Source organism: Ambystoma mexicanum, chromosome 2p, assembly GCF_040938575.1.
Source record: "Ambystoma mexicanum isolate Mex_15411 chromosome 2p, UKY_AmexF1_1, whole genome shotgun sequence".
Taxonomy (NCBI): Eukaryota; Metazoa; Chordata; class Amphibia; order Caudata; family Ambystomatidae; genus Ambystoma; species Ambystoma mexicanum.
In genome coordinates this window covers 721,994,399-722,006,599 of record NC_090923.1, presented here as the reverse complement: position 1 = coordinate 722,006,599, position 12,201 = coordinate 721,994,399, and the positions used below count along the sequence as shown (strand labels likewise).

Below are 12,201 nucleotides of genomic sequence, written 5' to 3'. Positions count from 1 at the left end.
CAAAGGCTACAACCAAAAGGCTAGCTAGCCCCAAGCCCTGACAGTCCCGACATTAGCGTAGCAACACCCCTGGATGGACGGGTTCTAATTCTACTTTATCAACATTTTCAAATACAGAAATTTAATGTCACATAGTTATATTTGGATGACACCAAATGGCCTGCAGAGCCAAAAGTAGCCTTTTGGTTCCCGTGGCTATTGAATACAACTTGCAGGAACACTAATGGAAAACCAACACCAGCAAAAGAGACTGGCTTGCAATTTTTGGAGCTGGATGGATTTTCGAGCATAACTCTTTTTTTGCGTTGTGCTGTTTTATCCTGTTGTGGGGTCGCTAAACAGGAGAATTAAAAAGAAAGAACTATCCTGTGTGGCCTCCATCACACTTTGGGGTACAATTCCCAGTTACCTCAGGAGTGTGTTTTTATAATTGTGATCTTGATTCTGGTACTGAGAAACTCACCCATTATCTGAATTAGAAAGGGCAAGCCTCTTCTGCTTGTCGCCTAACCCTAGATAAGTGGCACACCAGCACATACTAGGGTTTTTACACCCCCAGGAGGGCAGAGTTAGCATGGTTGGAGGGAAAGATAGGTTATACAAATTGACGACAGTAAAATGAAAATGAATGATGTTTTAGACCTGTGTGTTCTATGTGTGACAAATTGAGAGTACAGGTCATCTACCCACCCCTAGGCCCCCTTTTGGGTTTTCTGAGCCAAGTGTAGCTCCTGGTAGCTATTGGTTTCAAGCTAACCAGGCTCTCCCAAGCTAGAAGCAGAAGATAAGTAGCTTCTAGAAATTTTGAACCCTGCTGTCATGCAACCTCCATATACCTCATCTGTGTGCATTGTTTGTGTTGTTCATGATCATATGTTCAGGCCTTGCACATTTTTAAAAATTCTGATAGAACGGCAGATTGAGTAATTTAGTTTACCTCCTCAACTTAAAACAAATGCACTGAACCCATGGTGAGGGGTGACAAAACATTTACCAACACATTCGGTAAAATGTTGCATGTCACCATAAGCCCACTTCATTTGTGGTGCACTGCTGCCACACAGAGGCCAGCCACACACAGTGAAACCGACATTTACTGCAAACATATTTTGTTTGCAGTAAAAGCCAAATAAAATGTTCAAATATCCCCAAATGTCAGTGTACTCACCAGCAAAGTTTAGTACCTTGAAAATGGTACTCGACCTTCATAAAAACTACTTGACTGTGCGAGTGGTTGAGTAGCTTTTGTGACACCTGATGTCTAATGCATGTAATTGGCATACAGTTGATTCTGGGTGCCTATAGTCCAGAGAAAGACTTTCTTTTTCTGCAGTTTACACAACAACTCAGGGTACCATAGTGTGAGTAATTAATTATATATCTGTGACAAATGCACACAGCAACCTAAGTTTCCAGGACAGATCAGCTACATATATGACTTCCCATGGGCCTATAGGAACTCCCTTTAAGCTAGTAGCCCAGACAAGTGTAGCACCTCTCAGTCCAGTAAATGAAAAATGGGACCCCACTTGTGTTTAATGATTCACAGATCGTAAGAAAAACAGACTGGTTATTTGTAAGGCTGGGTGAGCAGGCCAGTCCAATAAAGGCAAGGCTGAGCTGCAAAGATGACTTTGATAGTCCATGTTTGATTTTTCAGTTTTTTCTGTCCTCTGCGATTTTGAGCACTCACCACTCTGCTTTTTATCCCATCCCCTTTCTTTCCCACAGGACATTAAAAACAAACGCAACCCTCGGTTGGTCCCCTACAATCTCCTGGATGAACGGACCAAGAAAACAAACCGTGACAGCCTGTGTGAGGCTGTGCGGACGTTAATAGGCTATGGCTACAACATCGAACCCCCAGACCAGGACACCAGTGAGTAACCAGCAAATAATCCCATTAATCCTTCTAGCCTCAACCCTAACCTCTTTGTCCAATCAAAACCCTGCTTTGGCCCCATACCCCTCTGTCTTACTTTAGTTATTATGACTATCTAATCATATATAACGTGCTTAACCTTACCAGATACCTCTGTCACTGTGTTTTGCTTTAGCTGACCTGCTTATTTTAGTCTCTTTAACTTGCCTTTGTCTGCATTTCTGTGCAAATGTATCTCTGTTGTCTGTGCAGTTTTAGTGCATCTGTATACATCTTGCCCATCTGTCTAATTTTAGCCCTCTTTGTATGGCTAGACGTTGCATTTCTATTGGTCTGTGTAACTTGATCTCTTCTCTCTATTCTTGGATAGCCTGTCAGTTGTGCATGTCAAAATATATTTCCTTGACAGGCCTTGCAAATTCTTAAAAATCACACTACACCTGCAGGGCGAGTTCTTTAGTTTACATACTCGACATAAGAGAAATGCACTTGCCCCAAGATGACTGGTGACAAAATATTTACCAGTGCTTTTTGTAAAACGGTGCCTGTCTCCATAAGCACACTTCATATTTGGTGCAATTCTGTCAAGCATGCACAGTGAAACTTGGATTTGCCATTTACTGCAAACAAAGTAGGTTTGCAGTAAATATAAAATAAGTTTCTAACATCCCCATACTCGCCAGCTAGGTCGCGTATCATGCAAATGGTACCCGCCCTTCATACAAATTACTTGCCAGTGCTAGTGGGCTAGTAGATTTTGCGACCCCTGCTTGATTTGTTTTGCTATATCTATGCCGGTACCCTGCCGGTATCCTGGTGGTAAACCCGCAAGGATACCGACAAATGTTATTGCCGTTTCCAGCTCTCGGTCCAGCGGCATTGCACCGGATTACGAATGTTGGTGTGATGGTGTAAATCCCCATTCATGGAGTTCCATAGGACTCCCATGTGGGGATTTGCCATCATTAACAGTACCGGCAATGCCAGTGCTGGTATTGATGGCTTTTTTTGCAGGTAGGGCACCTGCCTTACCTCCAGCATTTAGCTGGAAGTAACTCAGGTGCCCCACCGGCAAACCCATAGTCGGCCGGACTGGTAAAGTGCTGGCATCCTTGAATACCGGCACTTTTTTACCAGACTGGTCAACTTAGAATGAGGCCCATTGTTTCTCTGTTTACTCTTGGTTACTCTTCTTACTTAATGGCTTTTCTATCTCCATAACGTTTTTCTGATTTCTGTCCAATATACCTCTTCTTTGTCAGTCTGTGTTAGAGGGGACATGTCTGCCTCAACTGTTATAAACCACAGTACTTTAGGTATTCATTTTTGTGAAAGACTTCAGGCTGAAACAGGAAACAACTCAATAGCAGCCAGGCACAAACCACCAGGGAAGTAGAGTTTGTGAAACTCTCATTCTGTCATTCTTGCATCCTGTTTCTTTAGCTGCTTCTCAAGGGGTGACCAAGATTCGCACGGAGAGGGTGCGCATCTTCCGTGCCGACAAGTCATACGCTGTGAAGTCGGGTATGTGGTACTTTGAGTATGAGGCCGTCACCACTGGAGAGATGAGAGTTGGATGGGCCCGGCCGGATGTCAAGCCCGATGTTGAGCTAGGAGCCGACGACATGGCCTATGTCTTCAATGGATGCAGGGTATGTGTTAAATCCTGTCTGCACATATTGTGGCAGAATAAGAGGACCAGCTGGTGAACAGCTGGGTTTTAAGGAAGCTTCAATTACTGCTGCTCTACTGATATACATAAATATATATAGTATTATTTGTGCCTCTCTAATTTCATGTGACCCCCCATACACAAGCTTCCCTTTTACAACCTTTACATAGTTAATGTTTTCCTTATAAAAAAAAAAACTCCAGAGACAGACCTCACTCAGCTGCAAGCTGTGGCTCTGATATCATTTATTGTGCATGACAACGTTTTTGCCCTCCAAAACGTCTGTTGTGCTCCTACATAGTCTGAGCCTACTCTGCTAATGCAGCATCACCTGCTTCACCTCCATTGCACTACAGTGCAAAGATTTTTGAAAACGCAGAAGAATTGTCCATTTTGACAGCCCATTTCCCTGACAATGGTGCCGCTATGCTAGTAGCATCTAGAATTGCCTTTTTAAAGTACAGGCTCTGCCCCATGCTGCTTTTCCTGTACTCACGATTAAGGCAGTACATGCCATTCCATTTGATGACAAACCACATAGAAATTGAACACAACCACAAAAGTTAGGTATCAAAACGTGCATTCTGTGTGATTTGATTTGAAACTGGACTAACATGGCATCAAAAATGTCTTTTCTGTACTCCCTAAAATAGTGTAAGATAACATGGAGTAGGCCCAGACTCTGTTTTTTTCAATCCCTTTGTAGACACTGAAAATTCCTCACTCTGAAAAAATGAAACATTTATATCATATCATATATGAACATCCAAACATGGCCTGTGTTATTTTATGGGGATGAAAGGAGATGTTTTAAAGTCAGCAGCATGTGCACCACATTGACATGTGATTGTAGTGGTTTGGCTAGAGAGTGGTGAGAGAAGTTAAACCTTTGCTAAACATAGGACCAATTGAAACATGTTCGACTTGTGAGACAATAATAAGGGGGACATGGTGCATGGGGTGTTGTACTTTTAAACATTATTCGCACCCGGGGAAGGTCGCTCAGCCAATCAGGTGGCTGGAAAAGCGAGCGAGAATACACTGTGTACATCCTGCTTTTTTCAGCCACCCGAGGCCATTGACTGGGCGGCGCCATCTTGATTGTGGGGAGGCAACAGGGAGCCTAGCCCTGTTGCCTCTCCACGTCCCCATCCTCCCGCCCCTCTCCAAAGACATCCCTAACCCTTTTCCTCTCCCTCCCCACTTACCTGCTGGAACTTTTCCGATGGCGGCAGCCATCTGGTTTTTGTTTTTTATGCCAGAGATTGGTTCATCCATGAAGCCATCATTCATGAAGAACCCCATAGAAGATTTGATCAGCATTGTCTGGCTGAAGTAATAAAAATGTAAAAAGAAAATCTGAACGTTTAGTTCAAATATTGATAAGCTGAAAACGTGTTTTCCTGCTTTACATCTTTTTGTTTACATCATTGCCTTTTGAACGTGGACATAAATTGCTTAGGAGTATGACATATGCTAACACCTCTTTTGTTTACATCCTTCAGGGACAGCGTTGGCACATAGGCAGTGAGCCCTTTGGCCGAAGCTGGCAGCCAGGGGATGTGGTAGGCTGTATGATCGACCTGACAGAGATGAACATCATGTTCACTTTAAATGGAGAAATGCTGATCAGCGACTCAGGCTCCGATCTAGCCTTCAAAGATATTGAAATTGGTGATGGTAAGTTGCTTTGGGGCTGATTTATTGCAGTGAGGATAGTATATTGATCAGGGAGTGTGAATTCCATGAAAAGTAATCTGCTTGGACATAATGGTTTCCGTGTGGAATGGTGCCCAGATGCTTAAAGGATATCTAGTCCATTGAATGTGTTCAGTATTTCTGAAAATAGTGATTTATTTGCGTGCAGATATTTGCTCATAAGTTGATATTTTCATTGGATGATGATCAGTTGGTCCTTGGGTAGGGAAATGTTTGTGAATTACTTTGTTACTTGAAAGATGGAATGTTGCTAGGGATCCAGTGGGTTCCCTTGGTGCTGACTGGCCTGTTTGCTTTGAGGACGATTCGTTGGTTGGGGACAGCCAGCTACTGTTTAATTAAGTGCTGGGGTGGGCAGAGCCTACAATGATTCCTTTTGGGAATTCAGGACTAACATACACATCCTCAGCACTTAAGGGGTTAATGATATGTTACTTGCTGGATGATCCATTGCTTCGTGATCTTGTCTGTTGCTGGAAGAGTGTTTTCACACAGGGGACAGTGATTTCCTTTTCAGTTTATGCATTGCTTTAAGGATGGCTTGTTGGTCAGGGGGCTGTGGTTACCTATAGGATGATGTGAACAAGTAACATCACATCAGCAGCAATGCAAAACTAATTGTACACCTAAAGCTACATAGGTGTACATTTGGATCATGATTGGATGCAATGTGACTGCAAAAAGACCTGTTTCATAGTTTTTGTATTTGTTGGTTTTGGGTATGTGTTTGCTAATGGGGTATTTACACCGCAGGTTGCAAGCATCATCTGTGATGAGGTGAAGTAGAGGTTGATAGTTACCTGATTGTTATGTATCAGAATCCAAAACTGTCTTTACTAACCGGGAACATGTTGGCAGTTTTCATTTTGTTTTTTTAGCTCTCTTTTTATTGGGTGTTTAATAGAGCAATCAAAAAACAAGCATAGCAAAACTTTGTTCCAATGCTGCTCGTTTTGTAACCCCCCCCCACCTCCCTGTCTCCCCCACCCCCAAGGAGAAGGCAAGCAAGAGTTTGGCCCTATGTATGTCATATCTGATGAATCTTAGTTTATATTCAACAGCTTCAGTCTCTGGGCACCACTGTACTCTGTGGTCTTCTTTCAGGAAGTACAATACTTCTCTCCAGTCCTTGATAAAGTTTGTACATTCGTTTTGGAGGGCATAGGTACCCCAACCGAGGGCGACAATTTCCCAAATTGTTTGCAGCCCTTCTTGGAGTGTGGGCACTCCCTCCCGCCCCCCACCTCAGTGCTATTAACAGCATTGCTGCCAGATTCAGCACTATTAGAGCTCTTCACCTGGCCCTTGATCTCACAGCAGAATGTCCCCGGGGCACGCACTACACTTTTCCCCAAACACTGTCGACTGCGCTTCCGCTACCTTCTTCCAAAAGGTCTTCAATTTGGGGCACTCCCACCATATGTTGGACCAAGTTCCTATCTGGTACACCCCTTCCAACAATGGGGTGATGCCTTGGGAAACATTATCTGTAGCCTGGCCGGCGTATAATGCCATCTTAACAGCAGTGTATTCCACATTTCCTTTATTTCTATAGATTTCGCTGATGTGGGGATATCTCTCCATACCTTTTCCCACTTGTCCAGCAAGATTTCCTTCACAAAGACCGTTCCCACTGCCCCATATATGCCCAGTTTGACTTGGGGCCCATGTTGCAAATGATGCTGTAACGCCCTGAGATAAGACCCTTTGTGCCATGACGTGAGGTTGGATATTTTTCAAATGGAGTCAGTAGTCGGACGGCAGTTGCTCTGACCTCCATATTGGACACCCAATGTTTACATTTGAGTTATTTGAGTTGGCTCCTTTTTAGGATAGACGGTATGTTGATTTGGGCACAGTGAGTTTTTTCGGAAGGAGCATTGGTTGCTTTAGGGCAGGGTTCTGCATCCTTTGGCTTTCCAGATGTTTTGGAGTACAACTCCCATCATTCCAGATATGATGGGAATTGTAGTCTGAAACATCTGGTGAACCAAGGGTTGCAGACTGCTGTTTTAGGGATTGCTTGGGATACCAATGCGATATTTGACATATGCGTAGGTAATAATGAGTTGGTGGTTCCAGGTTTGCACAGCACATATTTTTGCTTGAAAGTAAAAAGGTTGAATTCTTTTACCAAATCGTTTGCTGCAAAAGACCCCCCTGCACGTCACCTCACCTACTTTCTAGTCCCCCTTATTATTGTAGAGAAGCCCCTAAATCCTATTTCCCTTCTGCCTTTTCTTATGAAGGTTCTGGAAGCACTGATTTCCCATTTGCTTTCCACTTTTTTTGGAAAACTCTCACTATTTTGATTCGTTTCAGTCGGGGTTCCGGCCTGAGAGAGGCACAGAATCAGTCCTGAACTCGGTGCTGGATGACCTACTGCGCTTTGTAGATCAGGGTGGTGTTGGAGCGGTTCTGTTGTTGGATGTTTCAGCCGCTTTCGACACAGTTGACCATCCCACTCTGATCTCCCGCCTCTCTGCTGCTGGTCTGTCTTGCAGAGTGATTGACTGGTTCATGGCCTTCCTGGCCGACAGTTCCCAGTCAGTTTCTCTTCCTCCTTTTTGTTCTAGTCCTGTGTCACTCTTTTGTGGTGTTCCTCCGGGTTCTGCGTTGTCCCCTATTAGGTTCAATGTTTATATGAGGTCTCTCCTGCTCCTCATTCTATCTCATGGGTTCCGCTATTATTCATACGCGGACGACACTCAAGTCCTGGTTCGCCTGGATCTTACTCAAGCTGACACTGCAGTCCGGCTTAGAAAGTGCCTCGAGGATCTGGGGGCATGGATGAGAACCAATTGGTTAAAACTAAATGTCAGCAAAACTGAGGTTCTGGTCGTTGGGACTACTCCCCCTTCTCCCTTCTGTACTGTGGAATTCTGGCCTACTTCTTTAGGTCTGCTCCCTGTGCCTAACTAGTCGGTCAAGAATTTGGGGGTCAAAATCTCTGCCTCTCTTGCCATGGACGAGCAGGTTTCGGTGGTTTGTAAAACTGGGCATTTTAAGCTCTGTATTCTTCGGAAGGTGCTCCCTTTTATCCCAGCAGAGTGTCAAGCTCCAGTGGTGGCAGCACTGGTTCTGAGTGGGCTAGAGTACTGCAATTCACACTATCTGGCACAACCTTGCTACCTGTTAAACCGGCTTCAATTAATCCAAAACGCTGCTGCCAGATCTATTCTTCGCCCCCTTCTTGGAGCCCATATGTCCCCCTTGCTAAGGCAACTTCATTGGCTCCCTATTGAAAATCGTATTCTCTTCAAATCTATGTGCATTGTACATCGTGCCTTCCATGGCCTGGGGGCAGAATATCTGCAGAAGACATTTGTGCACTATGCTCCTACGCACACTTGGCGCTCTCGATCTACTCTCCTGGTGGCGGTCCCTTGGACCAGACTCTCACTTACAGGTGGCCGTGCTTTCTCTGTGGCCACCGCTAAAGCCTGGAACAATCTCCCTCTCGCTTTACGTGGGACTGGTGACCATCTTACCTTCCGATGCCTGCTGAAAACTTTATTGTTTTAGTCCCTCTTAGAACATGGACATTTCTTTCACGCAATTAGCTCCAAGATGCCTTCGGGTTTACGTGCGCTCAATAAATTCATTTAACATAACATAAGATGCTCATACCACAAAAAATACAACCCACTAGGGAAAAAGGCCCAGCACACTGCTTGCAAGGAGAACACGTTTTTATTCTCATAGAAACAAGCACACGATAGCAAAGATATCTGCTGCTACCGAGCGCTCTAACGAAAACCAACATGGACGGCAGCTTGTAAGGGCGAACAGTGTCGCAACTGACATTCATCACATATGGTACAAATCCACGCAGCTGGTTGGTTTGACCCTATACATAGGCGGCCTGCTCCATCTGGGATGCCAGGTCATTGGTCCCAGCTCCTCCTGTCCATCTTCTTCCACATGGGGCTCTTCTCACAGCGTCATCAGGTGCCGGGCTCAAAATTAACAATTAAGTGTGCAACTCATAACATTCCCTGTCAGAGGCCTGATGTCCACCTGGTACTCCAGATTTGGGTGCATAGGCTACATTCGAGGTCATCTTATGTTAACAAACCCCACCTTGATCCCAGATGCGCCGTTCCAGCACTTCCCACCCTGAGAGCTAAATGTGTTACTTTCCTTCCCTGGCACCTCGCAACACAAATCACAGGGGCCTTCAATATTCTGCTTGTGGTATTTTTAAGGAATGGGTGTTTGAACAGTTTTATAGTGAGGAGTCTTGGACTGGTTGGTGCTTTTGAATGTTGAGGTCTTGGGGTGGGGGCATCTGGTCACTATAACTGGATTGGGTCAGGTTTCCGTGCCCTCATTCTGGTGGGATAACTGCTTGCAGGGAGCTCTCATCCCCCTCATGGCCTTGCCAGGCACATTCTTTCTCAATTTCATGTGCTAACAGTATGAGACAATGAAAGGCCTATAATTTTGGCCTTCTCCACCGCCGCGCAGGTTGAAGTTCTTGCCCATATTCACACACGTATTTCTATGTCCTATGCTTAAATCTATCGCCAGGGCTGCCGCGCAAAGCCAGGCCTAGGGCTAAAAGATGGCTGCTATTTCCCAAAATGCTGTTCTATGTCTAATGAACTCTGCTCCCAGTTTCAATTTAATCTACCCACTAATGCAGCTTCTAGTGGCGCACCCCTACATTCTCCCCAGACAGCTAAAATATAGACTTTGGCCTTTGTTGCATCCAAAATCTCTTGGGTGCCTGGGACAATAACCCCTGCTTCCTAACACTATTTTTGTAACCCGAACCTACCATCTACCTTTTTGCAGTATAAAAAATGTAGTAAAAAAATAAATTCAACCATTTTACTTTCAACCAAAAAGGTGCATACCAAGTTGGTTGAGGGATGGTGATTTCCTTGGGGTATGGTATGATAGGATATGATATGATATGGCATTTATAACGTGCCTATACACAAGTGTTTCAAGGTGCGACAAGGCAAGGGAGGGGAACAAAGGGACAAACAACGATCTTACTAGGCCAGGTGTCATTCAGATCGCACAAGTGAGTGGGAAGGGAGGAAAGGAAAGTGCAGTACATGGCAGTAGATAATAACAATAAATAGAATAAATAGCAGCCAGCAAGTGGCAAGTGCAAGGGTAAGTGCGGACATCAGCTATCGAGGTCTGGTGGGGGGAATGGAGGGATACAGAACAGTCCCCGAGTGCAGGGGTTGCCAGGTGGGCAGTGCAGGTGTGTGACGCTGGCAGGAGAGGGACCTGGGCCCGGGATCAGAAGGGTGTCCAGGTAGCCAGTGCAGTACTGGTTTCAGCCAGGAGGTCAGCAGAGGAGAGGAGGAGAGAAGGCAGAAACAAAGAGAAATGTTTTGCTTGATGACTTGCTTTCAGGGGCAGTAGGCAGTCACTTACTTGGGGGCAGTGGGTTGTTTTTGCAGTTATCTGCTTAGAACTCCTTTTCATTGCACAGCACTCTGCTCCTTTATAGGCAAGCCCAACCCAAATAAGTTATTTGTGTTAAAATTGTCATTTTCCAAAAGTACAAATCTGTCTCCAAAAGTAAATCTTTTCCCCCAAAAAATATAATGGCCAAGGAATTAAGAGACCACTCGAGCCATATCTTGAATTTCTTTCTCCTTGTTGGCGTTTAGAGCAGTTATTGGTGGTAGTAAAGCCGGAAAACAAACAAGATGGATGTTTAAACAAATCGGTGTATATGTCAAGGATTAACATAAATCATGAGGTTTGTACTTGGGTCCTAAGTCGATTCCTATCTCTAGGTCAGGCCAATATTGCCTTTGACAATGAAGTCTCTGGTGGTTTATACCAGAAGGACCAACGCAACGCCATGAACCACATGCCGCCAGAGAAGAAACGCCGACCAGTAGCCAAGTAAGATGTGTCCAGGAGCACACATCTTTCTTCTTGGCTATTGGTGGGCTAGTGTCCCAAATGGCCATACCACAAGGTGTTTCGATTGTCCCTTGGCCATCTTGTCACTAACCCTTCTTCCTGACCTGTGAGGACAAGAAAATCGTTATATGGACTTCCAGTGCTCTGGATAGCTGAGGCTTTTTTAGCAGGCTACTGCAGGCCCATGTGTATTTCCTGCCATGAAGCGAGTTGGGACTGTCTGTCCCAATCCACAAACTGGTTTCAGTGTGTCTGAATGGTATGCATGAGCTGTGCCAACAGTAGTCCTGATTGGACTACTGCTGGTGTGTGTGTGTGCCAGATCCTTGATTGGCTAGTGGGAGTTCGGCTGCTTTTTGGATAATTAGAGGACCCCTGTACCCATTCCAGAGAGATCCTGGAAGAAACCTGAAGGAGCCAAGTATCCTGTCCAGCTGTAAGACATGCAAGGAGACTGTCAACCTGTTTGTATAAGGCCTGGTACAACTTCTGCTGCTGTCCTTGGAGAGCCCTATCTTGTAGGTGATCTTCAGAGGTCCAGCGAAGGAGCTTCGACCCTTCGAGTAGAGGAAACATCCATTCTCAATGTCAGTTCGGATTCCTGCGAAGGAGAGCCCTCGAAAGTGCCCCTGGACCACCCAGTGGCTGCCCAGTTCAGTGTTTGGGCTACCGTACTGCATATGCCGCTGTTCCGTGTTGAACCTTGACACTTTGGAGATCGACAGCCTGTGGTACTGGACTCCTTCCTGCCAAATGTCGTGGTTCCAGCTTCAAAAGGACCCGAGATAGGAGGCGAAGTCCGACCGCGACAACCAGGTCTCCCTGCAACCCCTGGGCATCAAGGACCATAGCTGAAGGCGGTAAAAGCAACTTGGGACCCTCTTCAGAAGACCTGGCAAGTCCTAAGAAGAATCAGAGGATGGGGGATGAGTTGTAGCAGTACTTACATAAACTGCTAACTCCCTTTTAAAAGTTTGTTAAATTTTAAAAAGTTTTCTAACAGTTTGGCTTTGCCATTGCTTGGTCG

The 12,201-nt window shown here is 45.1% G+C and overlaps 1 protein-coding gene across 8 annotated transcripts in view; it reads left to right on the top strand.

Annotated features, from left to right (window-relative positions):
- Nucleotides 1–12,201, top strand: part of RYR1 (ryanodine receptor 1) — a 946,449-nt gene that overhangs the window by 259,632 nt on the left and 674,616 nt on the right. For all 8 annotated transcript variants that reach the window (XM_069644325.1, XM_069644324.1, XM_069644319.1 and 5 more), the window contains 3 exons: nucleotides 1,732–1,879; nucleotides 3,326–3,534; nucleotides 5,060–5,234. In XM_069644325.1, the coding sequence (XP_069500426.1) occupies nucleotides 1,732–1,879; nucleotides 3,326–3,534; nucleotides 5,060–5,234 (532 nt within the window). The remainder of the gene's footprint in view (nucleotides 1–1,731; nucleotides 1,880–3,325; nucleotides 3,535–5,059; nucleotides 5,235–12,201) is intronic.